At 38.0% G+C, this 27,737-nt stretch overlaps 3 protein-coding genes and 1 non-coding gene across 8 annotated transcripts; all 4 read left to right on the forward strand.

Annotated features, from left to right (window-relative positions):
* Positions 1–7,692: 7,692 nt before the first annotated feature.
* Positions 7,693–8,851, forward strand: LOC107305378. Its single transcript, XM_040529691.1, has 2 exons — positions 7,693–8,002; positions 8,131–8,851. Exons 1-2 carry the CDS (start codon positions 7,740–7,742, stop codon positions 8,609–8,611), a joined length of 744 nt encoding a protein of 247 aa, XP_040385625.1. The 5' UTR covers positions 7,693–7,739; the 3' UTR covers positions 8,612–8,851.
* A 1,076-nt stretch (positions 8,852–9,927) lies between these two features.
* LOC102702236 lies at positions 9,928–15,149 on the forward strand. 3 transcript variants are annotated; one of them, XM_006664056.2, is made up of 6 exons: positions 9,928–10,171; positions 11,078–11,233; positions 11,475–11,527; positions 11,843–13,196; positions 13,289–13,459; positions 13,964–15,149. In XM_006664056.2, exons 2-6 carry the CDS (start codon positions 11,092–11,094, stop codon positions 14,821–14,823), a joined length of 2,580 nt encoding a protein of 859 aa, XP_006664119.1. In that variant the 5' UTR covers positions 9,928–10,171; positions 11,078–11,091; the 3' UTR covers positions 14,824–15,149. The 3 variants fall into 3 exon arrangements, with proteins under 3 accessions (XP_006664119.1, XP_015698424.1, XP_040385160.1); XM_015842938.1 differs by lacking the exon at positions 9,928–10,171 and adding an exon at positions 10,223–10,305; XM_040529226.1 differs by lacking the exon at positions 9,928–10,171 and having other exon boundaries at positions 11,188–11,238.
* An 893-nt stretch (positions 15,150–16,042) lies between these two features.
* TRNAK-CUU lies at positions 16,043–16,115 on the forward strand. The gene has a single exon. It is a non-coding gene; the product is annotated as a tRNA-Lys (tRNA).
* A 2,558-nt stretch (positions 16,116–18,673) lies between these two features.
* Positions 18,674–27,047, forward strand: LOC102702802 (metallothionein-like protein 4A). Of its 3 annotated transcripts, none has more exons than XM_040529439.1 (3): positions 18,674–18,828; positions 22,892–22,969; positions 26,758–27,047. In XM_040529439.1, exons 1-3 carry the CDS (start codon positions 18,770–18,772, stop codon positions 26,855–26,857), a joined length of 237 nt encoding a protein of 78 aa, XP_040385373.1. In that variant the 5' UTR covers positions 18,674–18,769; the 3' UTR covers positions 26,858–27,047. The 3 variants fall into 3 exon arrangements, with proteins under 3 accessions (XP_040385373.1, XP_006664120.1, XP_006664121.1); XM_006664057.1 differs by lacking the exons at positions 22,892–22,969; positions 26,758–27,047 and adding exons at positions 19,131–19,208; positions 19,303–19,694 and having other exon boundaries at positions 18,675–18,828; XM_006664058.2 differs by lacking the exons at positions 18,674–18,828; positions 22,892–22,969 and adding exons at positions 26,074–26,261; positions 26,523–26,612.
* The last annotated feature ends 690 nt before the right edge of the window (positions 27,048–27,737 follow it).

The raw sequence follows: 27,737 nt of genomic DNA on the forward strand, positions 1-27,737 counted from the left end.
ACTGTGACATACCACACCATTGGACCAAATTGAATGGAGCAAAGGGCGAAGAGGGTAGAGATCGTCGGCGCCGGCATGAGCGGCGTGGCCGCGTGCAAGCACCTCTTGGCGAGGGGCTTTCGGCTGGTGGTGTTTGAGGCTGGCGCGTCTATCGGCCCCAGTGGACGTGCACGCTCGCCTCCACCAGGCTCCAATAGCCACACATCGCCTACCGCGTCTCTGACTTCCCGTGGCCGGACTTCGTCGACCTCCACCCGCGCCACGACCAGGTCGTCGGCTACCTTGCCGCCTACGCACGCCACTTCGCCGTCGATGAGCACGTCAGATTCCGGTCCAAGGTTCTCGCCGTGGAGTACGTCGGCGCGTCCGATGACACGGGGGCCTTCGGGTGGGAGCTGTGGAATGGCGACGCGTTCGGCAATGGTTCCAGCGCGGGCGGACGCGCGGTGCTGGCTGCGAGGAGTTCGTCGGACGTCAGGGCGGCGCGGGGGCGCTGGGAGGGGTGCCGGACAGCAGGCCTCCGAGCGGCTCTAGGGGGCGCCGAGCGGCTACGGGAGTGCGTCGGCATAACAAAAAAAAGAACGATGAAATTTCCTGGTGGAGTCGCGAGTGTCGTACTCTTCTGGATGCCAAGTGAAACGCCGACGCCCATATATACGTGCAAACAGGTGGATATGATAAATTGCTAAAATTTGACAACCTGGATAGCAAGCTGTTGGAGACAGTTTTTTTACAATTTACCAAAAAAACAAAAAAACAGAGATGATAAGTTAGATGGGGAGTTGTTGGAGTTGTTCTAACAATGATAAAAAGTTAAATTTCCAGGAACATGTCTCTCTATATATAAACACCCTTAGGCCATGACAACATATATATATATCAGTGAATTAGCTGCATGGAATTCGTACGTGCATACCAATATACCATGACTCGAGGCTCTAGCTACAAAGTAAACAGATATAGACAAATTGAAAGGATGCTTTGTCAGGGTCCTCAGGGACATGAGGGTGACGTGTAATACATGCTTGCATGCCAATGGCGTGGAGGCGAGGAAATATAACGGCTTCTGTACTTTTTGCAGACGAATGATCGTTTAATTTTTATAGCTATTTAATACTATAAATATATAAATAAATAACAGTATTATTATTTTTTATAAAGTTAAAAAAAATCTACTTTAGAAACATAAGATAATAAACTTATATCTAAACTTTTATATAGATAGAAAACCAAAAATAATGTTGATGGGAGATAAACTGCAGATAGAGAAAAGAGGGTGTCCAATATTTTTTTTATAGGAGTATATTTTTGCTCGACCTCTATTTTCAACTAGATATATACAACTATTTTTTTAATTCGAGAACTTAGCTTAGGTAGGGGATTTAGGGTCTCAAATACCTGGTCTGAAATTCATATTCCTAAAGAGATTTAAACCTAAAACCTTATACGCTCAGCATGTCCTTTCAAAGGAAAGCAAATTAACAAAGCAAATATATGCGTGCAGGTGGTGTGCATATACATGTATACGGTACTGTGTGTTAGCTGCTAGCTTGTGTCGCCGTGCATGGCATCGGATCCTTCCTGTCTCTGTCTCTGTATGTACGTGTATATATGTTCCTTTGTTGTGCGTATATGGGAGATGGTGCCGTTCGCGCGTGTACGTTCATGCGTCGCCGTCGATCTCTCCAACATACGTATACTATATACTACTACGTACGGTAGCTCACACGTACGTACGTGAAAAATCCCATGTATCCTACATATGCACGTAGTTGAAAACTCAATTGTAAATCTATTTTTTTTTCATCGAAACATACTGCCAGCACATGCGCTGATATATATACGCATTGCATATCTCCCACTAACAACACGAGCAGTGCTATACATACGATTCAACAACAGCTGGCGCAGTAGCGGAGCGGCAAACAATCACACCGACGACGACGTACGGAAATCGTATGCTTCTCGTACGATTTCCTTGTACGTACGTAAAGCAATTCTCCTAACAGCACATTATTTATATGAGATTTAACTATGTCTATATTTCTATTGGAAGAGTAAAAAATGGTTATGGAAATGTTTTAATTCTGTTCCTTAGACCGATGTGGAGAGAGTAACTACCTGACCTGACAGTAGAATCTAATTATTTATATAGATTAATATGCATTTTTAAAACAACTTTCTTATAGAAAATTTTTGCAAAAAATACGTCTTTTAGCAGTTCGGGAAGCGTGCACGTGGAAAACGAGAGAGTTTAGATATCTAAACCCGACGACCGAACGCGGCCTACATCAATTATTGGTAGTAGAATATTTTTTATACCGGTAAGCTAAGTCTATCAATTATCAAGATTTTTCTACCGATGATAATAATAGAAATAGAATATTGTCAGTAAAGAGCAGTACAGTCAATCTCTTTGACGAGAATCTCGAAGGAGTGCCCCTTTGTATGCAATATCTGGACATGAATCTTCAGAGCCGTTTGTTTCTAGGGACTTATTTTTAGTCCCTAGTCACATCGGATGTTTGGATACTAATTTGAAGTATTAAACATAAACTAATAAAAAACTAATTTCATAAATGAGAGCTAATCCGTGAGACGAATTTTTTAAGCCTAATTAATCTATGATTAGTAAATATTTCATGTAGCATCACATAGGCTAATCATGTATTAATTAGGCTCAATAGATTCGTTTCGTGAATTAGTCCAAGATTATGGATGAGTTTTATTAATAGTCTATATTTAATACTTCAAATTAGTGTTCAAACATCCGATGTGATATAGGACTAAAAAGTTAGCCCCATCTAAACAACCTCTTCGATTCCAGTACCTACAACGCCGTTCAACCGGCACATCAAGACATACCGCTGCTAGATTGGTGGCGAGAAGGAACAACCGCTGCTGACAAGAACATACGGAAGGGCCTGAAGACGCTCTACATCCTGGTTGCTTTGGAATTATGGTGCGAGCGAAATAGACGAATTTTCCAAAAAGAAATCATGGAAGATGAGCGATTACTGACCAAGATCAAAGATGAATTGAAGACGTGGGTGTTCTGTGGTATGATAAATCTTGCGAGAATAGTTGCCAAAGGGCATTACTAACTCATAACACTAGACGTAGTTTCTATAAACTCCACATCATCAAGAAACTAGTACTAGACACTACTCTTCCAATGTAAACATCACTATTTCATACTTTAATTTAATGCTACTTATCTCACATGATATCTTGAATGTTGTGTAGAAATCATGTATCATGTAAGATATGGTTTCATTCTCTTTTCTCATTTATTCATTTGCCACATCATCTTTCATCCTAGATAACAACTTATTTAATGTTATGGATATCATCCTAGTCATTGGGTTGGGAATACCCTAAGTATAAAGGTCACTTGACTGTGCAGCAAGAGGCGGCTTTGTTGTTTTTAGTTTTTGTTCCTTGTTTTCCCTGGGCCCTCATAAGCCCAATCTGTAATTATTTCTCCTCTTCTTAATATAACACCAGGAATACATGGCTCCGTTTCCAAAAAATAAATCTCTTTGACGAGATGTATTTTAGTATTTTTTTTCTTACCAAAGTTTTCTAGAGGTATATATATAGGCTCAATTTATTTTGGGACCAAGAGGATAGCTGTCAAACATTGTTTAGAAAATACACCGATTTTCTAAATTTGCATGCAAATATATCGATGATACGATCAGCTCAAGGCTAAATTTTCAAGAATTAACTTACCAATGATATATCGATCGAGAGAATATGGTATATTTATTCCTCAGCTGAAAATATACTGATTTTCTGAACCTGGTCGATCGAGTTGAGTGGGCAGTGTCCATACTGTTTGTGGTGATTAATAATCTCAGCCTGAGCGAAATACATTGGGTGCTATTTTAATTTATACACGAGTAATTCCAAGTGCAGGATCTGGACACAGATCTTCCCCGTTCGATAATGCAAGCATGCACACAAGACACCTCTGGATTAAGAGCAATTTTAATATCATTAAGAAAATATCAGGAGGTACCACTGTTTTTATACCGCGAGATACTAAAATTCTTACTTGTGCTATCCACCTCACAATCAAGTTAGTACTAAAATCCCGACTGTTGGTAATGATAGATCAAATATTCACGATTACATAGTACCTCGAGGTACTAGTTTGGTCATAGGGTAGATAGCACGAGTAGAGATACTAGTACCTTATGGTACAAAAGGAATGATGTGAGTAAATCTCAATAAAATTTGGTACATAGAAAATAGTGGTACCTCATGTACTTACTTAAGGATAGAAAAAATGCTCCGAAATTAGTCAACCACATCGACAAACAGAGTATAGTACGACTTATTTTGTACTCATACATGCTAGTAGACTAGTAGTATACTTATATACGTTGTACAGTGTTAATTACTGGGAAAATTTCAGTAAAATATTATACATTGTTTTGCCATCTGTGATATAGTTTATGGCTTAAGATTGGTTCTACCTAGTTAATTAATTACCTAATGCAATTTTCTCCCTCTGCTTTCTTCGGTTTGATTGGTTGCAATCTGCCGAGTTCTTGCAAGGAAATATCAGGTGCCAAAGATGGTAGATTTGTCTGAATTTTTTTTTTCTTTTTGTCAGGTGTGGTGAGATGCTCATGAACAGTTACCCTGTCTTCCTGAAGATTAATGGCAGTGCCTGAAGAAGCTCAAAATATGTCTTTTCTTTTCTGAACATTTGATGCTACAAGATACATGTGGGCTCGTAAAAGAATACTAACCATATATTTTTTATAATGGATAATCCGACCTTGACTTTGAAAGAAGCTACAACCAATTATTGTATAAATACTAACCATATGTAAATGGATATAATGGTATTGATATAACGACAGAAACCTATAAAGTCCCTAATCAGCAGACAATTTTATGCACATATAGCTCAAGAAACATACTAGCCTTGATCATGCTTGTCTCCCTTCCCTTTGAGATGCACAGCCATTTCCTGGCATTTCTGCCACCATAACTGTGGCCTGCATGATCACGCAGGCCTCTGAATAAGAAAGAAAGCTGCAGCCTGATGGTGATTTTCAAGGAAAGCTGCGGGAAATTTCGAGACCATCGTTGGACAAGAGCTGGGGCCTGGAGCAGACATGCACAGCATTTTTTGGGCCAGGCAATGTGGCCCACAGTTTTACAAGTTTGGGCCTTTCTGGACCTGGGAGCACTAGGTGGGGCCATATAAATTGGAATTTTTTTATTTATATTTAATAATTAATCAACAAAATAGAGTTATTTGTGAGAAAAATGTGCAAAACTAACGTCCTGCTAGTGGGGGATATATATAATACGGCCACTAGCTAGATGATATATCCAGCGTAATAAACACGTGTGGCAAGTCGTGAGAGTTCGCTTGCAAAATTGCCCCAATCTGAGACATTTTTGGAGATGGCCTATGCTCCAGTAAAATCACCTAGTAGGTGGGTTGTAAGGGGCCACTTACATGGTGTGTTGTCCGTTTAGTTGACTCTAATGGACGTTTGCCATGTTAAATATATCCCCCAGCTAACGACTGTTTTCTATATATCACCCACTAGCCGGGAGCCGGGTGTTAGAGTGCAGTTTTGTAATTTTTTCAAAGAAAGCTATTTTTGTTAATTTAATAAAATATAATAAAAATATGTAAATTGTAATGGGAGATAACGTAAAAATGGTTTTTCCATATTTCCATTGATGGAAAATTGAAAAATAAAACATGTAGAATTTGGACCATTATATGTGTTTTGAGAGTCGTGTTGCGACTTGCGCGAGCACACGCGCACGTGCATCTAGCTCACCACAATGAGCTTCCTTTTTTTACGAGTATACGAGGACTGTCTTCAACGATTTGAGGTTCGTGAGTAAAATACAAATAGATGCCTTAAAATATAAATGGAGGTAAGGTACGCAGTGCGCGAGCAATCGCTAAGATACAGTGAACGGATATCAGAGCAATCGCTAAGATACAGTTATCACCGATCGATTTGGGTTAAATCATTGAAGTACTGGCCCTTATCATTTGGTTCTTTCCCCGAAAAGTCAAATGACGAGTTGCAAGTGAAAATAGTTTTTAAATAAAACTTATATATATATATATATATATATATATGTGTGTGTGTTTTTAACCATCAAAATGCAAATGTGAAAAATAAACTATGATGAAAAACCTCAAACTTTTATATACATGTTTTTAAGGTTTAAAATTTAAATTTTAGCTTATAAGCATAAGCAGAAAAAATTTGAATAAACCATCGTGATAGACTTTAGGGGCCCTCTAATTTGGAAGGCATGGCCCTTGAAGGCCTTGAGTATACGTAAGTTGCAATATTTACCGTGCAATTGCACTGTAATTCTGTTATAATTTTTTTTAAAGTTGATAATTAAGTTGAATGTTGTGTAGCTAATCCCTTACAAAAATGCATACAAGTGAATCTGCCCAAAGGGAAACTGTAAATGTTTCTGTTACACGCCCTCCAGTTGGACTAATTTGGAAGCTATTCTTTTCATATTTGTGACAAGTTAAAGCTTAAAACCATTTATTAATTACTCCCTCCTCTCGTAATAAGTGTATTTTTATACTGGTTATGTTCGACGTCGATCGTCTGTCTTATTTAAATTTTATATGATTAGTATTTCTATTGTTATTAGATGATAAAACATAAATAATATTTATGTTTTTATGTTTGACTATGTTTTTATTTTTTATAATTTTTTAAATAAAACAAACGGTCATACATTACACACAAAAATTCATAAATACATTATATTTAGGACCGAGGCAGTCTTAAGGAAACAAGCTATCCTTACTTTGAGAAACGTCGACGTCAGCACGTTATATTGGCACTATACCAATTCACTAACGAGGTAGGTCAACCTCGCATTTAATATTGTGCAAAGGCCTAATCCATCTATTTCACCTTTTTCTCTGCCCTTTGCCGAATTCCACGGCCTATGGACAATGCCCAGAAAAAACAATACTCCATCAGTTTCTTAATATTTGACAACGATAATTTATAAAATTACTCTTGATCATCTGTCTTATCCATTTTTTTTACAAAATTAGTGATTATTTTGTTATGATTTGTTTTAACATTAAAGATGACTTAATATTTTTACCTATTTGCAGAAAACTTTTAAATAAGATAAATGATCAATAATAAGTCCACAAATTAATGTCATCAAATATTTTCAAAAATAGCACTAATATAATACTATATTTGTTTCAAAAATACCTCAAATTTTCTCACCCCACACGTACCAATGCTAATATAGTGCAACCAAAATACTAAAATGCAATTCATTTTCTTAAACTCCAACTAAAGTGTCCCCACTTTCTCAAACTTCACCACAATGATTACTATAAAAATAAAGCCTTATGGGACGAACAAAGTCAGTAAAAATACGCTACATTCGTTTCATATCGTAAGACTTTCTAGTTTTGTATTCATTAATTAATAAATATATATAATTTATATATGTTTAGATTAATTAGTATCCATATGAATCTAGTAAAAGTTAAAAAGTCTTACGTTATGAAACGAGAGTAGTTATTTAGATGCGAAAGTTTTGTAATTCTCTATTGAGACTTAAAGATAAGTAATTTCTGAGAGAAAAATCAAGAAAAGGTCAGATTAGTTACAGCCTAACTAATTTTCTGTTTTGTGCCTCAGTTTCCTTTGTCTCGGCCTAATTCTGTCTGCGTGACTTTGACCAGACTGATGGAAGAGAAGAGAAATGTGCAAATCAATCAAAATCGCGCGCGAAGTGCTTTCCCACCCGCACTCCACTTACCCGCCACGCCATGGATGATCATCAGAAGCCCAATCCCGTTTAACTCCATCCGGCTCCGGTTTCTTTCAAGCCGATCCGCTCCAAGAATGAGCGGCGCTGCTGCTGCTCCGGCTGCAAGGAGCGGCGGCGGGTGGCTGCACGCGGCGTGGCTGGCGCTCACCGCCGCCGCCGCCGCCACGCCGGCCGAGCTGTGAGTTGTAGGAAGGAAGCTAGGCTAGCTTTCGATTCTGGATTCTTTTTTTTTTCTTTACCTCGATTTGGATTTTGCTTGATCTTGGAATGGAGTTGGAGCTTGGTTCTTGATTTTCTTGTCGTCAGGCTCACGGAGGAGGAGGTCGCCGGCGGCCGCGGCGGATCGTCTCTGCCTGGTGTTACTGCGAGGAGCGGCTCACGCTACGAGCTCGTCGGCGCAGAGGAGCCCGACGGCGACGAGGCGAGCTGGGGATGCTCGGAACCTGCCTCGGAAGCAGAGCTGTTCCTCCTGGCGCGCGACGAGCATCCGAAGACGACGAGGAATTCGCCGGAATCCATCTTCACGTGGGACGAACTGCGCGTGGCCAAGCCCGAGTTCTGGCGCTGGTCTTCAAAGAAGACCGTCGCCGGCGACGGCGACGGCGACTCCGAATCCATGGCGGCGGCGGCGGCGGAGTCCGAGCCGTTCCTGACGCGCCGCCGCGGAGGAGCGAAGCGGATAAACGAGGCGGAGGTGGATGACCACCATCCGTTCAGCTTCGGTCGCCATGGGAGGATGGAATCGTCGCCGTCGTCGTCGTCGTTCTTGCTGCTGTCTTCTTCATAGCCGACGAGCTATTGACTGAAGAAACGCGAGCGTCTGAAGAAGTTAAAAGATGTTTCTTTTCCATCTTATTTCTGAACATTTTGTGGCATATGGTTACATATGCAAAGTCGCAAAAATTAAAAAAGATATTCCATTAGATCGAAAGAATTGGGAATTATACATGTTTATATGTATGGTGATGATAATTTTTAGGAAATTCGTTTGCTCGCTGGATGATTCCCTTTTGTCGGTAAATGTATATCGTCAGAGCAATTTTATTATTCTTGAGGAGATATCAAGAGATACCATTGTTCATTGTTTTTTATGTAAAATTTAGTATATTTTGGTATCTTAGATACTAGAAGATACCAAATTTTACATAAAAAACAACAGTATCTCATGGTATCTTCTTAAGGATAGAAAAAAAAAGCTCATATCGTTATCACCTGAAATTAAAATAGAAAGGGATTTTGTGGTTGAAAATTTGTCCTAAAATACGAAAGGATTCCACCGTTTTCCCCACTCAGCCCCTTATTTGAGTTTCATCCAATTGTAGCTCTAAGCGATCTCCTGCTTCCAAAATGCTCCTTTAATAAAGGACATTATAGTTCTTTGCCTTTATCCTAATCGATTCTAAGATTTAAAAAAAAAAAGAGAGAAGTCATTATATTTTCGAGTAAACTTCATAAAACTGCACATATTTTGTTAAAATTATCACAAAACTACATATTTAACAATATTTTTTTATAAAACTACACATTTAAAGCACTGTATTACAAAACTATATATTTAAAATTAATTTAATTTTGGAACTATAGCTTTTATAACTTAATAAAGCTAACCCTGAAACTCTAAAACATGTAGTTCCCCGACAATTGTATCACTAAATCTAGAGTTTCGTAACATAAGATTTTAGATCTGTAGTTCTATAATACGTAATTTTAAATATGTAGTTTTATAATAATTTTATCAAGGTAATTGTGAAATTTACTCTGTTTTTTTATGGAGGTAGCCGTGTGCAAACTGCGCACATACACCGGAAAGAGATTTGAGCTTTTGCACCCTAAGTTTTTGTGTGCGCATGGTGAAAGCGACAACATGCCAACAAATTAGATGCTCGGTCGACCGAGGATTAACCATATCTATCGATTTAAGTACTGCGGCAACAAAATTTAAGTACTGTGATAACAAAAGACGGTCAGAAATAACCTAATTTTGTGCAAAAGACGCTCGGTTGGTCCGAAATTTGTGTGACCGTTTTTCACTGCCATCGGAGTACGTTCAGAAATTCAGAAACGACCTCCATTTTTCAGATTGTGGCTCGCTCAAACCAGGCGTCCCAAATCGGCCCAGAGAAACGGATATAGAGAGGGAGAGGAGGAGCGGATTTCTCTCCTCGCAGTCTCGCATGGCGTTTCGCGAGAGGGAGGAGAGAGAGAGAGAGAGGAGAGAGAGAGAGAGAGGAGAGAGGGGGTAGCCATTAATCTGCTCATGGAGGGGAGGAGCAGCAGGAGCTCCGTTTTCCCTCTTGTTCCCCCTTCTGCACATTCCAAGAAAAGAGCAATCTTTCTCTGTCCCCTGGTATGATATGATGATCCATTTCTATCGCTCCCCCCCCCCTCCCTTTTTTTCTTTCTTGGTGTACAATCTTGTTCTTTGTTCTTGGTTCTTGGTTCTTTCCATGTGATTCCTGGCTCTGAATCCTGGTGCTAATGGTTAGGGATTGTGGTGTTTCCATTGCGTTTCTGATCCTGGGCAGTTTGCAATCTGATTTATGGATTATGAATGCTAGATTCATATTGGATTATAAATCAGTATTACACATGCATTTGTTTGTTTTGCTATCCCGTGGTAATTTGTTTGCGTTCCCCCATTTCTAGCCAGAGGTCACAAATTTATTATTCCCCATAAATTATCAAATGTATATCTAAGATGAGCCCCAGAGTTCACTGCTTTTGAGAAAATCCACATGAATTCATCTAACCATCCTGTGGTAACTTGGTGCAGGCTGTGGTACTTGAATCACTTGATTTATATTGCCTGCCAATGTTAATTAAAAGTTGCCATTTAGTTCATGCGTCAAAGTTTTGGAAAATAATAAGTATTATGGTCTAAAACCGGCAAATAATGAATATCGTGGTTCTAAAACTCGATAAGTGCTATTCACTAATCACCCTCCTGTATGCAGCCTAATATACAACCTATTAAACACGTTTTGGAGCACTAACGGTTGTTGATAGAATCAGGGTTCAATATATTGGTTTCGACAATTATTTCGGGAGGCACTGATACAACTAAAATTTCAGAAATTTTAGGATATTTCGGTCCTTATTTAAAATTTTAAATGAATTTGGTCAGTGAACCCTGGATAGCATCTCTATTCCTGGAACTTTCTATGTGTGATGGGATGGGGTATCCCAATATTTTTGGGAGTTCAGAGTAGCTGCAGGGTGCATGGATCTAAATCACTATGCATTTTTTTGTCAGGTTTGGCTGGAACAATGGCAGAGGGCAAGAGGTTCGATAAACAGAGCCCAGGCTGCCTCGAAGGCCTGTTCAACTTCCTTGCCCTCAACCAGCGGCTGCAAATGCCGAAGATGATTGCGTACCGAAAACACAATGAAGGAAGTAGCAATACACTCAGTAAGGTTCTATATTCTTGTACCAGCATTTTCAGAGTGTGTCTACAGAATTTTCCTATGTTATGAATGAAGTTAGCATGTTTTTTCAAGGTTTCAGGCAGAAGCTTAGTCTGGATTTTCCTTTTCTGTTCATAATTTTATTTGTGAAAGATGATTGCAGCTACTTTTGATTATGATATTCACACTTCTATATTTGGTCATGTAAAGTTGTAATGTGTTTGATTGTTTTCATGTCTAAGCAGGAGTAAAAGTTCCAAAACCCAAAAACCGCTCGGAAAAAGATGAGTCTGTTCTGGTATGTGCTTCACTTGCATATCATTTTTAAGGCAAAATAAGAGCATCGTAGGTATCATCTGGTGATTAACTGATGTATCCCACCATATCATAATACAGTAGCACAGCATAAAAGCCATAAACATGATTCAATTGGCATTTCTCATTCTTTGTGAACCTCACAACCAGCCCTGTTGTTTTTCAACTCACCATTTTCTCAATGATAAGCACTATTGTGTTATCTTTAACAAGTTCTCAAGTACAGAAGGCTGCTATTAAACCGAGGGTTCTTCAATTATCAGTTTATCACTGACTATGACCCTGTCCTAATTCTCAGAACGGGGCTAACAATGCTTCTCCAACAGCAAAGGTGGGCACATTTATATGGAGGACACTCATGTTCAAGAAAAGAACACTCAGAAAAGATCAAAAGAAGAGCGAGTCGCCAGCCAGCTCCCCATCATCATCACGTTTGATGCGCTCCCAATCTATCCATCATTCAAAATGTTTCAATTATGTGGTTCCAGATGAGCTGGCTTCCCATTACCATAGCATGATTGAATCGAGCTCCAATGAGGTGGGTTCATGTCACAGTGCACCACCATTGTTGCAGGATAGCCCTAAAGGTCCTATTGTTCAAGAGCCGTGCAGATCTTCTAGTAGCAAACATAGTTTGCATGCAGAAGCACCCTGTGAGACCGTACCTCTGAGCAGCAATGATGAAACTGAAGCCTCCTCTAAGCAGAAGAGCCGTGATGCTGCAAGTCATCATTCAAAGGAGTTCATGGATTTCCTTGAACTGTTCAATGCACACAGGGAGCTATTTCTCAAAATTCTCCATGATCCTTCATTATTAGCACCATTGGAAAACCAAGATCAAGAAGCTTCCTCCAGCGGCGCGGTGCCACTGAATAAAGCAGAATTGTTCTCAAGGCCAGGAGGATCATCAGGGAAACGTAACCCTATATTTGATCGGAATGACAGTGAGAACAACAGAAAGTCAGAAATCCAAAAGTCACCGTCTAGGTCGAAATCTGACATTGAAACTGCTAAAGTTATTGGTACAAGAATGCCTGGTGGTGTTGATGGCTCATCAATTTCGCTCACAGAATCAAAAAGCCTGAGAAAATCTGGAAGCACATCAAATCGTTTTAAAGCTATCCGAAAGAAGATTAAAGATGCTGTAAAGGAGAACCGGAAAGAGATTGCTCGGATTACCAAGGATGGAGTTTTTCATAAACTGCCATATGGACAAAAGGTGGCTGGGTTCATGAAGAGCCCCTCCACAGAGAAGTATGTACAGGAAGATAAACGAATGCGAAGATCATATTCAATTGCAGAATCAATAGACAAGTACTCAACACTTTATGAGTCGATATCAAAGGACTCCAAAATTTCTCCAGAAAGACCAAGTACGGCGTTTGAAGGTGATGCAAGTTCAAAAGACAAGAAGCCACCACTTCCTATGAAAAGAATAACTTCTCTCCCGGAAATGAGATTATATTCACCTCAACGAGAGGTTTTACCTGAAGTTTCAGATTCCCAGATTGTGGCCACGGTTTATAATCTGGAATCTGGTTGCTTCTCTTCACATCAAACTGATTCCTTCAGCATCTGTACAGAAGGAAATTTCTACCCTGATGATATTACAGAAAGAGCAGGAGATATTTATAGTGAACATAATTATGGAGGTAAGAAGTAGATTAAATATAGTTAATATAAACTTCCACAGAAAGTTAAGCTTAAATTTGTCCACCCCTCTTTTTTTTTTTTTTTTGAGCAGAAAGTGCTTTACTTGGCTCCCTGGAAGAGGATTTACGCAGTATGCTTCGAAGTCCAAGTTTACCTTCTTTTGCTCAATCATTCTCCCATCGTCGCATCAATAGTTTACCTTCTTTCGATCGTTCATTCTTCCAAGATCGTGTCACTAGTTTTACCGAGCATTCTGTAGCAGGTGAGGGCTTACTGAAATCAAATTTTATTATACAGTGCGCAAAGTAGTAGTAAAACAATGATCTATTGCTACTTGTTTCCCATATAGGTAAGGTGCAAATTAGCTAGTTTCAAGTTGAGCTAGACTTGACATTATAGATCATCAGTTATTTTGTAAAGCATAAATATGACCCTAGAATTTTTCCTGAGGATCACCCTCTTTTTATGGAAAAGATATTTTTTTTCTCGTTGTATCTACCCTACCATGATTAATCTCAAGTTGTCAACTACTCCCTCCATTCCATATTATAAGACTTTCTGGGTTCGTCTAAATTCATCTATGTATTAATATATATGTTTTGTATATATGTCTAGATTCATTAACACACATATTAATCTAGGCAGGACCAGAAAGTCTTATAATATGAAATGGGGAGAATACCTGTAACTTGCATGTCTATGATACCACTATTGCACTTCCATTTTCTTGAGGACTTACGTCATTCTGTTCTTGCTACATCTTCAGATTCAGAGCCAACATTTGAAAATATGCAGCTTGAGGATGACGACTGGTTGGTCAAGCCACCTCATCCTCCAGGACCGTATGCTTCTAGTCTCAAGGATGATGAGTGGTTGGTTAGGCCACTGCAATCCTCAGGTGTTAACACTGCTGATCATGAGGATGAAGAGTGGTTAGTCAGTACAACGCAGCTGTCTGGTGGTAACGCTGCTGATTTCGAGGATGAAGAGTGGCTGGTCAAGCCAGTGCAGCCATCGAATACTGATGCTTTGAATTCAGAGTTCCAGTTTATACATGAGTTTGCTGAAGATTTGGGTTCCTTGCACATTTATGTCAATGACAAGAATGAGGCTGATTTCCAGTATGTGAAGGACATACTTAAAAAATCTGGATTCGGCTGCGGGGAGGCTGACTGGTATGCTGCCAACCAACCTGTCAGCCCAGTGATATTCGAGGAGGCAGAGTTTTCATGTCAGGAAATAGACATGGCCAACGATGAACCCCACAGTGTTGTCAGGCGCATGCTTCTGTTTGATCTCATCAACGAAGTCCTGATGGGCATCTATGATTCTTCCCTAGTCACCGGTCCATGGCACTCGCGCTTCGACTCGCGCACAAGGCCGATACCGATGGGCTCCCATGTCCTTGAGGAGGTGTGGGCAAATGTGAGCTCCTACCTGAGCCTGCAATGGAAGCCAGGCCTGACAGTGGAGGACATTGTGGCACATGATGTCATGATGAAGGACAGTTGGATGAACCTTGTCTATGATGCTGAATGTCTTGCTCTGGACCTGGAGGACATGGTGGTGGATGACCTTCTGGATGACATTGTTCTTCAGATAGTCTTGATTTCTATTGACGCGTAATGCAGATCGGTACCATGATCCTGAAATTTTATTTTTATTTTTCCCCTTATCAGAGAGATAGCACTGTGTGAATCAGTGAGTGCACTTCTTGTGCAGATCATTATACTAGAAATGTAGTCATGGCAAATGTAGCACAACATAGATATTAGCAGAATATAGGTATTGCTAGACATAGAAAGTAGAAGAGACAGGAAGTAGCTAGCAGATCCCTGATGAGTGTAACATTTGACAGGCAAATCTTTCCAGTATGCTTAATTTGGTGTACTGCTTCTATTATATACCTTCAATATGTGAAAAAGAAAACATAATAATTTCTCTATAGTCAATATTGATATGGTCTCTAACTGTCCTGGTATTATCATGTTCCTTTCTGAAATCTAAATATGTGAAGTCCTCGTTTGTGAAACTGAAACTCTGAAAGATGTTCGTCTAAACATGCATGTCTAAATATTTGCACATTTTTATGATTAATTATCTATATTCTGGATTTTTTTTCTTTAGTATGAATGTGCCACATGTTTATTTTAGATAAAATTTTCTTCAACGGAGGATATGTGAAATTTGAAACGCAGAATCACAATGGTTTTTTTTAAAATCATTAATGTATGATGAGCTGGATTGGGAACATGCAAAGTTGCAGGAATATAAGGACACGTTCGATGATAGACTCTATTATGGACTTTATCTCAAGTCACGTCATCAGAAAAAACTTCTCGTATAAAGGATAGTCTCTTAAGCTGACTTTTTATAATTATAGACTAATTAATTCTCCGTTCACATTTCATCTGGTTGACGCCTCTAATTAGAGTCAGCACATGTACAAAGCAGATTGTTTGATTGTCTTCTCGTCTTATGCGCTAAGAGTCGATGTTTTTCTGACTCCATGCAAAACAACTCATTTTCTCTCTCCTATTGTCTCTCTCGTCTATGTCAACGAGCATGCAGCGACAGAAACGATAATGAGAGCCCTTTGTACGTGCCCTAATGGATCATATATCGTTTAGCGAAGTTTAAGGCAGAGAAAAATAACTTTGATGCCCTTAGTAGTGGTTGATGAATTGGGAAAGTAGTACTTCAGAATTCGTTTTATTTTCATGGATACAATTTGAACCCAAAATACACTATATATTTGATGAGATTAGCATGTGGTTTTGTCTTTGTTTTACTGATAGAAAAAATATTTAAAGATGTATTTTAAATTTTTGAGAGAACAGCCAAAGCCCGTCTAGCTCAGTCGGTAGAGCGCAAGGCTCTTAACCTTGTGGTCGTGGGTTCGAGCCCCACGGTGGGCGATGCTAAATTCTAATTTTTATTTTCTTTTGCAGATTATGAAGATTCAAATTTCAGTGTTCAAAAACATTTCAAATTTTCAAGTAAGCCCCCTTTTTTGTTCCCTCAATATCAGCGTGCACTTGTGTGCACCTAGAAGCTATCAAAGTCAATTATGAGCTTTTCAATTTGCTCTATGTTGTTTGGTTTTTCAAAGAAGCTTCATGAAACTTTCAATGAAATATATACAAGTGTAGAGCACTTTAAAAGGCAGTTTTGAAATTGCTGCCCATATCTTGTCAAGAAGGCCGTAGAAGCAAAGTTGAGTTTGAACTGAAAGCAACCATTCTTTTTGTTTGCGTGTGTTTGAATTCAACCATGACAAGCACATATTTAAATTCTAGCCAAACCCGGGAGAGAAAGGAACTTAAATTTCTCTCCGAATCAATCGATGTTTGATTTTTGTAATCTGATAGGAACAATGCTTTTGTCACGAGCCCACAGATTTTTATTGTTTCTTCTAGCGATTTCTGCAAGAATCTGTGCCTAACTTTGACAAAATCTATCCGAAACTTTTGAATTTTGTGCACAGCCATACGGCAGGCTGTGGAAGCAACATTTAAATTGAAAGCAACCGTGTTTTAAATTTGTGTAGGGAATAATTCCGTGAAGAACAAGTTACTCCTTTTTTTTAAAAAAAAACCAAACTGTTTGTTTTTTTTACATAGACAATGCTCTTGTCACAATAATTCAAATATTGGCTCTTGCTTTTGTTGCCCACGTGATGTGATCTCTGGAAAGTACGCTCAACTTTGGACAAAATCCATCCAAACTTTGACATTTGCAATTTTTTCTGTCCATAACCACACAAGAAACCATGGCCACATTTTTGGCGCAATATCATGGCCACAGCTTCTTGTTTTCTGAGAAATCAGATTTTTGTTGCTGTACAAAATATCTTAATACAAATGATGCGTACTTCTTATGCGTATTCCTAAGAAACACAAGAAATCATGGGACAAATTCCGTCCAAATTGACATTATTCGTATTTAAGTGGGTTAATTGGATCCATGTCATTATAAATTAGTCTGTTTAAAAAAATCATTACTATTCAACTAATTGGAATGATGTCATTATAATTTTCCAACTATTTGGGATATACCACGGGGTACTCCTTTGGTGCATTTAGAATTTTTTTTGAACCAAATTGTCCTATACACTTACAATGGTCTTTCGAAAAGAGCAAAGAATAGCAAAGAGGGCAATATGGTCCAAAATTTTTACGCACTAACATATCTTGAATAGCTCTGAAATTGTAATGATATTCTTCTAAAGTAATGACACTTTTCAAAACAAACAAATTTATAATGGCATAAATCCAATTAACCCTATTTAAGTTTGCATGTTGCTTAGTTAAATCATCAAAACTTTGGACAAATTCTGACCTCTCTTGGAATGTTTAACATAACTGGTTTGAACAGGCCGTTCATTGTATACACAGGAAGTTATAACTGAAAATACATTCTTTTTGTTTGTACAATCTTCTATTTGCCTTGAACCATGATTCTTGCTTGCCCTGTGAAGACAAATGAGGCACACCACCAATAATCCCATTGCAGTCTAATTTTGTCTTTAAAAAAGAAATCTTGTTGTGTTCTCTGTCTCTTTCTTAAGGGAACAGCTGCAATTAATCCAAATAAAAAGGTACTGGGATTATATTATATTCTAAAACTAAAATAGAGGATAAGACAACAGGTGTACTCTGTCTCTGAAAATTCAATCAGTCCAAAAGTACCTTAGTTCTTTGTGGTTGTCACGAATTCGGTACGGTAGGTTAACAATTGCTAGTAAATGTACAATCTGAGAATATTTGAAATACTGCTGAATTTTATGTCCAGTAACTTAGACGAACCACATGGATGTTTTTCCCTTCTAGAGTAATTTCTCTAAGGTAGCAATATCTAGTTTGAGTCAAATAATGATCAAATTGAAGTAGAAAGTTCCATTTTCTGCTGGCTGCAACAATTTATATATCAGAACTATATATATAAATAATTTGAAAGTTGTAGGAAGCGAATTCAACATGTCATATTACTATCTGTTGCACAATCATCATCTCAGCCATCAAGTTTGAAGAAAACAACCAATGACACTTGAAAATTCAACAATTTTTCACATTTTAGCCTTTTTTGCAAAGAATTTCATAAATAGACCCATTTTGAAACATTATCCAAAAATGGACCTATTGTGTAAGACAGTTCGGCGCCACGATGCGTGGCGGCGAGGTAGGGTTGATTGGGATCCAAAAAGCACTAAAATGGGGTTGGCGCGGTCACACGGGGTTAGACCAGTCAACCCCACCTCGGCGCCACATTACGTGGGGATGAGAAATAGATCCATTTTTAAATAATGTTTCAAAATCGGTCCGTTTGTGAAATTTCTTTATAAAAAGGGCTAGATTATGAAAAATTCAGTGAAAATTCACAGCCAGTCTATAGGGTCATGAAGTATGCTTCAGCAGTTGCTGACTTTTTGCTCAACCTTATCTCTTGACTCTCTTGAGTCCCTATAAATGGAGGCATTGTCCTGAACAAATGCATTGCACTCATCTCAGCCTTCTTCTCTCTCTCTTTGCACTAGAGTTCTTCAGTTCACAGCCTACAAGAATCCAAGAAGATGTCTTGTGGAGGAAACTGCAACTGTGGCTCGAGCTGCAAGTGCGGCAGCGGTTGCGGGTATGATTTTAGTGTTCCATTTTCTATTCAGATTCTTTTTGTTTTACATTCCACATCATAAATAAAGCCGGTCAGTATGCAAAAATATTGCATCTATTTAGATATATATGAATTTTCAGAGAGACCTAAGTTAACTACTGTGTCATTATCAAAATCAGAACTTGGATAAAGATTCCTAGTGAAGTGTCATGCCTAATCCATGAACTTGTGAAATAAACGTTTGTCTTTTTCAATCTTTACTTCAACTCTTAGCCTTATAGATACTGAACTTAACACTCTGCTGCTTCTTTTTTTTGTTTCAGAAACATGTACCCTGGCCTGGCAGAGAAGACCACAACCACCTCAGCAACTGTAGTTCTCGGCGTCTCACCTGCAAAGGAGTAAAACCTCTCACCATTGATCAACATATACACAGAAAGATTTCATAAAAATCTTCAAATTTCATGCTGGATTTGCTTTGTGTTTCTTTTGCAGGCAATTTGAGGGAGTTGGCAAGGCAGCTGAGTCAGGTGAGGCTGGCCATGGCTGCAGCTGTGGCTCCAGCTGCAAGTGCAGCCCCTGCAACTGCTGAAGGAGAAGATCATCTGCTGCAACTATGATATGTGTACAAGTAAATAATGAGCCATTTGGTGAAATGGCTCCAGTGTGTGTGTGTGTGAGTCAGCTTGTTTTCATCCTGATGTAGTAATGTGGTCTGTGAATCTTGTTAGGTGTCTCCTTTAATCTCCTGTCAGAATGTAATTAGAGGCTACTATATGTCATGGCCTTATGATTGGAGCACCTGACGTTTTCAGGCTATACTATTACCATGTTTGTGTCAGTGTATGAGTGTTTGGTTGTGAAATATAATATGGTTTACTTGGACATGTCTATGTTAGTTACATTTACTGATGCAATCAATCACATTGTTCATGCTTAACGCCTAATTTGACTAATGGCGCACTTATCAGAAGTAGTATACAAGTTTAACTAGTGTAAATGGTAGCAAAATAGTACCTGACAAGATTATGGGCATAATAAATCTGATTGGACATTTGGACAAGGCTCCTGTTATTTCGCTTGTGTTTATACTCGGAAGCTAAAATTTAAATTTTTAAACTCAATTTGAAGTTAATTTCATGGTTTTTCTCTTTATTTTACAGTATCTCTTTTTAAATCACTAAGGATATGTATATAAAAATTTTAACCATAAATTATTTTTTGATTGCTAATTAGTTGCACCGTTTGTGGCACTGTCAGTGGTTTCTTAACAAAGGATGGATGAAACTGAGTTAATGACCATTATTCAATGACAAAAACGAATTAATTAGATATTAAAATGTTGGTAAGTTCGGTTTTTTAAGAAACGGCGATGAAGAAAATTATGGCAAAAAATAGTGTTTAGGAACTTAAAAAGCGTGCCCGTGATAATCTATAATCCGCAAGCTGTTGAATGCTAGAGTAGAGAAATTTCAGTTCCCAGAGAGAGTTGTTATAAGGAGGAACAAGAATTGTTATTTATCTTTTAAACCTTTTTTATTTTAAAACTAAACAATCTTAAAATCGGACCTTATAGCTATGTCAGCTACACTGATATGGTAGAAGAATATTGTCAAATCAGACAGTGTTATTTGATTATATTAGGTGGTGTGTCGTGACCTAAAATGTTTGGATTTAAAAATAAGTTTTACGATGATTTAGTTTTAAAATTAAAAAAGCTCAAAAAAATAATAAAAATTCGATGACCAAAGGGTATCCATGGAGATGTATCTCGGTCTCCCCTCGCTCTGCGTAAGGAACCGCCGTACTGGCCGCCGGAGACAATCCGCCGTCGCCGCCGGCCACCGCGTGAAGGCACGAACTGCAACGTGTCAGTAAGATTAAAGGTGTGCACAATATTTTGTTTTTCTCTGCCGGTGCAGCACCATTGATTGCCTAGGTTCTTCAATTCAATATTTTTTATTTTTAAAATATTTTAGAAATAATTTTATTGCTAAACCTCATATAAATATTTTCATCGTCCTAACCTTTTTTTTACCGTGTCGTCCGGCCTAGCGTTACACAATAACACTGGCTGAGCAGTTGGCATGGTAGCACTTGGTACATGGCGTGACGGTCTTTTTGTCGTGGCAGGAGTAATGGCATGGCCAAAAAGATTTAGATAGTGAAAATATTTCACAGGTACTTTACCGACGCGTTCGTGGAAAAGATGACCCAAGTACCTATGTCAAACCACTTCCTCGAGGTAGGCTTAATGATTTGGTTAGAGGCAACAAATTTAAAATTTCAGTTGATAACTTGGTACCTGAACATGATGAAAATTCAATCTTCAACGGTTGATCAAGTTCTAAATGTTCTTAAAATTATGCGAGTTGTTCAAATTTGATGTGTGCAGGATATGTTTAAGTATGCGGATGGTGTAGCTGGCGTAGTGGGTTGGAAGGAAGAATGATCTAAGCCAGTAGCTTAAGCGATTTGAATTCTGGTGAATTGGATCAGTTCTATATTTCTTGAGTTCAGAAAGTACGTACCAGATAGATCAGTTTTATATTTCAATTCGTGTAAACCCATTCAATTCAATTCGTGCAAGAAACCAGAATTCGTATATTTCAATTCATGCTGATAGCTCATTCAAATTGACATTCGCACGATGATGAGTGTGCTTTTGGGTTGTGGAACTGGTATAGGTTTGACTTTTAGGGGGAACTTAAATCAAATCCAGCATGATTCATGCAAGCGATTCGAATTCAACTCATGCAAGAAACGTATTCCATTTCAAGCTGTGCAATAATGCATCTATTTAAGAAAAAACTGCATCGCAGTACTGATGAAATATTGAAACAGCTAAGAAACCGATCAAATTCAACGGTTTTTTGGGATGGAATTTCAAATCCAGTTCATACAACAAACGTATTCAAACAGTTTGATTTAAATATGAGCAATAATGCGTCCACTTTAAGAAAAGGGTTGACATCATGGTATGAAAGCAAATTTGAACCAAGTAATAAAAACTTGGAGCACATTTGTCTAGAAGGGGGTGATTGGAAAAAAAATCAAACGACATATTTACAAATGAAAAATAATTTATAAATAAAACTTTCATATATATATTCTAGCAATCTAAAAGCTAAAGCTGGAAAATAAACTCTGGTGACACCCCCCTCCAAAAAAAAAAGAAAAAACTCTAAATTGAAGGTTTAAAATTTAAATTTTGGCTTATAAGCATAAGGTAGAAGCCAAAAGATAGGGGTGGAAACTTGGTTCAGATTAATAGTAATTATAATATTGCAACCTTTGTGCGTAAGCAACTACAAAAAGATTGCCCCTATACAAACACAAGTGAAGCAAATTGAATTCTTTTTACTCTGAGAAATACATACAGAAAACTGATGTCAACGAACGATAGTGATTTTTCAAGGCTATTTCAACCAGCTACACATCTTTCTGGCAACATAATGCTTGGCATACTGTGCAGTTTCTTCTCAAGCATACCACTATAAATAGAGGGGCATATTATCTGCACTAAGTTCATATCAAGCTCTAATCTCTCATTTCATACAACTAAACAAGTTTTCTTGAAGAGTTTGCAAGAGACCCAAAAGGATCAAGATCATGTCGTGCGGTGGAAGTTGCAGCTGCGGTTCCTGCGGATGCGGCGGTGGCTGCGGGTACGCACGCTTTTCAGATACTGATTTGTCGAAAATAAACTTGAGATAAGCTTTTCAGAGATAGCAGCCACTGCTTCGTGTGATTTCAAAGTATTTTCCATGATAAAAAGATCATGCTATTTCCATTCGCTTCAAAGTTATATGGGAAATTTATAACCGTGCCATTATATTTTGTAAAGTTGGAGATATGTCATTGGTATCTCAATGACGCGTGGGGTCCACGTAAGTCAATAACACATGGGTCAGGATGACATATCTCTAATTTTGTAAAATTATAATGGTAGCATTGCAATTTTTCCAAGTTATATTTGTTCAGATAAAGTTACATGTAAGAATGAGAAGAGCCGAAGAGGTAATCACTGTCAGTTACTCCAATATGTACTAATGTTACTGCTTTTTTGTCTTTCATTGTTCAGAAAGATGTACCCTGATCTGGCAGAGAAGAACACCACCACCTCAGTGACCATGGTCCTTGGTGCTGCACCTGAGAAGGGGTATAGCTAGCAAACATTTCACTTTCAAAACATGAAAAACAAAAAAGCTGAATTGAAAAAGAAAATTTGTCAGTCTTAGGCTAGCTGAGCTTCAGATTTGTGCCAAATTCCAGGATCCTTTCCATGCCTGAACTTGTCTTCTGCTTCTTTCTTTCGCAGGCGCGGCGAGGCGGCTGCCGGCTCCGGTGAGGCTGCCGAAGGCTGCGGCTGCGGCTCCGGCTGCAAGTGCAACCCCTGCAACTGCTAAGATCAATGGGACAGTGACTGTCATCATGCACCACCATGCCCTATCTGTGATGAACAAATAAAAGAGGCATCCCCTGTGATGTCTTGAACCCTGTATTATATTTGGCTGTGTGAATTCAGCATTGTGTGTGTGTGTGTGTGTGAACAATCTGCTTCCATCAAGTGTCAGAGGTGCTGGTCATCATGTTGCCAGTGTGCCCTGCATTGTTCAGTGAAATATATAAGATGGTTTATTTATGAATTTAACTCTCTCATTATCTCTTGTTCTTACCATTCTATGATTATATAGTGAGCTTTTTATAACATCTTTAAAAAAATAGCTCAATCTACCATATTTTTCAGCGTAAAAATATAGTATCTTAAAGATACAATGTACCTTGAGATACCAAAATTTTGTATTAAAATTTTTGGTATATCAAATTACTTTTCAAAGAGGTAAAAAAACTCTTAAATAATATATAGATCGGCTTAGGGAGTGTACAACAGAGATGTAAAGAGGGAAAAAAATTTATATTAAAATTTTTGGTACCTTAAAAAACTTTTTAAGGATGGTAAAAAAAATCCTTTAAATAATATATAGATCAAGTTTATGAACACTTATTGTATATATGGGCTTACGGAGTGTACAACAAAGATGGAAAGAGGGAAAAAGTCACCTGTTTCCATTAACACGCTTCACGAATCGTTAAACTGAATGTTTTTTAAAAAAATCTATAAAAAAGTTTTTTTAAAATTATATTAATCTATATTTTAAGTTTAAATTTTGTGCTAATGACTCACCTCAATACATATCTCTCTTCTTCGTTCCCTCCCTCTCAAACTCTCTGGGGCATTTAACTATTTGCCACACTTAAGATAGGATAATAGATTTGCCACTCATTGTCAATGATATGTGGATCCTTATGTATCTATGACATATGGGTCCAGTGGTAAATTTATTATCACCACTCGTAAAAGTGGTAGAAAGTTAATTATTCCAAACTCTCTTCACCCTTAATCTGTTCTTAGCCTATTACTCCTACTGTTGTAGTGTGATTTGTGTGTGTTGATAAATTTGAGAAGTGTGGCTGGTGACTCTTAATCGTTTGCACATTGAAGAATTAGATCAAAGGCTAAAACATGCAGATAACATGAGATTACCATCTGTGATTTCACACTTGTTACTAACAACTATTATCAGATATTTCTCAGAAAGAAAAACTACGAAATAAACCCTGTCACCCCCTCTTTTCGCTTATGCTTATAATTATAAGTCAAAATTTAAATTTTTAACCTTAAATTTTGAGTTTATTTTGAAAAAAAACACCGAAGTTTATTTTTTAGCATTGGTTTTAGATCGCTAAGAATACATATATAAACTTTTTATTCATAAATTATTTTTGTTTGCAAATATGCCATTTGGTTTTTTCATAAAACACCCAAATAATCAGCTACGTGAGTCTCAGAATAGAAAAGAAGCCATTGATGTCATCAACTCAGCTTAACTCCCTTTCCACAAGAAAGGTTAAATCATCTCTGCAAAGATGGTAATAAGAGAAAAAAAATGTAAGGTATCTGCAAAAATAGCACTCCTGCCTGCTTCCATTTTGAACCATGAAAAGTCGAAAACGGATCAGACAGAGACAGCAGGTAGATTTGTTGGCCTGATTTTCCTTTTTTTTCCTCTCTCTCTCTAGCGAAAAGATTTAATGGTTCGATTCAAAGGCAACGCGTTTCCAATTCAGTTGATACATGAAATGCTCATAATTCAATTAATCCTGGCGACAGAGTAACGTGTGTATGAGCAGGTTTGATTTGGTCAAAGAATCACCAAGCTCAAATCCGGCCCAGTTCATGCAAGAAAATATAAATTGAATTTGAACAGCAAGTTGCTCAAATTCAGTGTGCACAAGCTTTGCATTTGTTTAAATATGTGGTGGGTTAAGCTAGCGACGTGGGTTTAAAGCAAGAAAGACTTGGTCAGTAGTTTAAGGAATTTAAGTTCTTGTGGTACAACAAACTTGAATTCAAAACAATACAAGAAATTTTCCAGCAAAACAATACAAGAAATTAATATCAGTTTTATATTTCAATTCGTGTAAACTATTAGATCCAATTGGTACAAGAAACCAGAATTCGTATATTTCAATTCATACTCTTAGCTCATTCAAATTGACATTTGCACGATGATGAGTGCTCTTTTGGTTGTGGAACTGGTATAGGTTTGACTTTTTGGAGGAACATAATCAAATCCATCATGAACCGTGCAAGAAATTTGAATTCAACTCATGTTAGAAGCTTATTAAAATTTCAAGATGTGCAGTAATGCGTGTCTCTTAAGCAAACAGTCTGCATCACAGTACTGATGGAAGATTGAAAAAGCAAAGAACTCAATCAAATTCAGTGGTTTTTTGTGATGGAAGTTTACATCCAGTTCACACAAGAAACGTATTCAAATTGTTCAATTGAAATCAAGCAATAATGCGTCTACTTTAAGCAAAGGTTTGACATCAAGGTGTGAAAGCAAATTTGAACCATGCAGAAACTTGGATCACATTTGTCCACAAACTTGGTTCAGCATTATCTAAAGAAAGAACCTTGGTTCAGATTAATACTAATTAGAATATTGCAACCTTTGTGTGTAAGCAACCATATGAAAATTGTCACTAGTATTATATATTTCTTGGGTACTTGTCATTCTGTAGTACTAAGATTCAACTAGGATGATGCAAATGCAGACCAAAGAAATTTCATTATTTTTTAACTCAGAGAAATGCGTACAGAAAACTGACGTCAATGAATGACAATGATGTTTCATGGCTATTTCAACCATCTGCATCTTTCTGTCAAGATAATGATGCTTGGCACAATTGTGCAGTTTCTTCTCAGGCATACTAACTATAAATAGGGAGGCACATATGCACTGAGTTCATATCAAGCTTCAATATCTCATTTCATACAACTAAGCAAGTTCCTCAAGATTTCACAAGAGACCTAGAAGATCAAGGATCATGTCGTGCGGTGGAAGTTGCAGCTGCGGTTCTTGCGGATGCGGCGGCGGCTGCGGGTATGTACTATCTTCAGCAACTGATTCTGAATATGTTGGCTATGTGTTTCTGAAGCTAAGCTGACATAAGGTTCAGACATAGCACCAGTTAGTTTGGATGATATTGATGTATTTTCCATGATAGAAGAATACTATTCCAGCTCCTGGTTTCCTGCTTCTCATTGATCTAAAGTTATACTGAAATGAAACCATCCATAAGAAGGGAAGAGTTGATCATTTCTGGTTACTGAATTTTATGTTCTACTTTGTTTCTTGGTTCAGAAAGATGTACCCTGATCTGTCAGAGAAGAACACCACCACCACCACTACCACCTCAGTGACCATGGTCCTCGGTGTTGCAGCTGAAAAGGGGTATGGCTAGCAAACATTTCCACTTTCAAGAAGTGAAAAAGCTAAATTGATTTTTTTTTTCAGTCCTAGCAAGTTAAGCTTCAGAGTTGCACCAAATTCCAGTGTTCTTTCCATGCCTGAACTTGTCTGCTTCGTTCTTTCGCAGGCGCGGCGAGGCGGCGTTCGAGGCGGCTGCCAGCTCCGGTGAGGCTGCCGAAGGCTGCGGCTGCGGCTCCGGCTGCAAGTGCAGCCCCTGCAACTGCTAAGGCCAATGCCATCTGTGACTATCAGCATGCCTATCTGTGATGAACAAATAAAAGAGGGCATCCAGCTATGAAGTAGTACTGTTCATCATCTTGCCAGCGTTTGGCTGTGTGAAGTAGTACTGTTCATCATCTTGCCAGTGTGCCCTGTGTAATGTTGTTTCAGTGAAATATAAGATGGCTTGTTTATGAATTTTTCCTCTTTTATTATCTCCTGCTTTTACAATTCAATGAGAGAAGGACGTGGGGTTGTTTGCAGTACTGCTCGTTGATATATAGGCTCTACATGCTTTTGGGTCCATCTGTTAGCGAGCAACCGTACTGCAGTGGATCTCATTCTATGAAAAAAAACATATTAATTTTTTTAGGCAAAAACCACATATTAATTAAACTTGTCTCACAATTCTTTATTGGATGGCTGCCTTACGTGATCTTAGCCGGTTACTACATTAATGTGGTCTGCTCTGTGTATTTCTTTAAATACCGATCAGTTTAATGCTAATAATTATAAACCTTAAAAACAATGAAATGTTTCTCATGGAACAAAAAAAAAAGAGAAGTCAATTTTACTCCACCAAACTATTTCGTAGGATCATTGAGCTCCTTAAACTATTTTTCAACTTATTTTACACACCAAACTATTAAAAATGGTTCAATTTACATGAGCGGTAGTTCTCTATGTTTTTTACTATCCATATAGGTTGTATTGTGCACCAAAATTTTGGTAGTATGACAGATGCATTACAACTTACGAATACATATATTTTTAGATTTTTTAATGACTATTTACATTTGTTGGAATCACCTAAATGATACTAATTTAAAGATCAAGGTTTTAAAATTAAAGCAAATAGTTCTGGAGAAAAATTGAAAATACTTTTGA

Source organism: Oryza brachyantha, chromosome 12 (genome assembly GCF_000231095.2).
Source record: "Oryza brachyantha chromosome 12, ObraRS2, whole genome shotgun sequence".
NCBI lineage: Eukaryota > Viridiplantae > Streptophyta > Magnoliopsida > Poales > Poaceae > Oryza > Oryza brachyantha.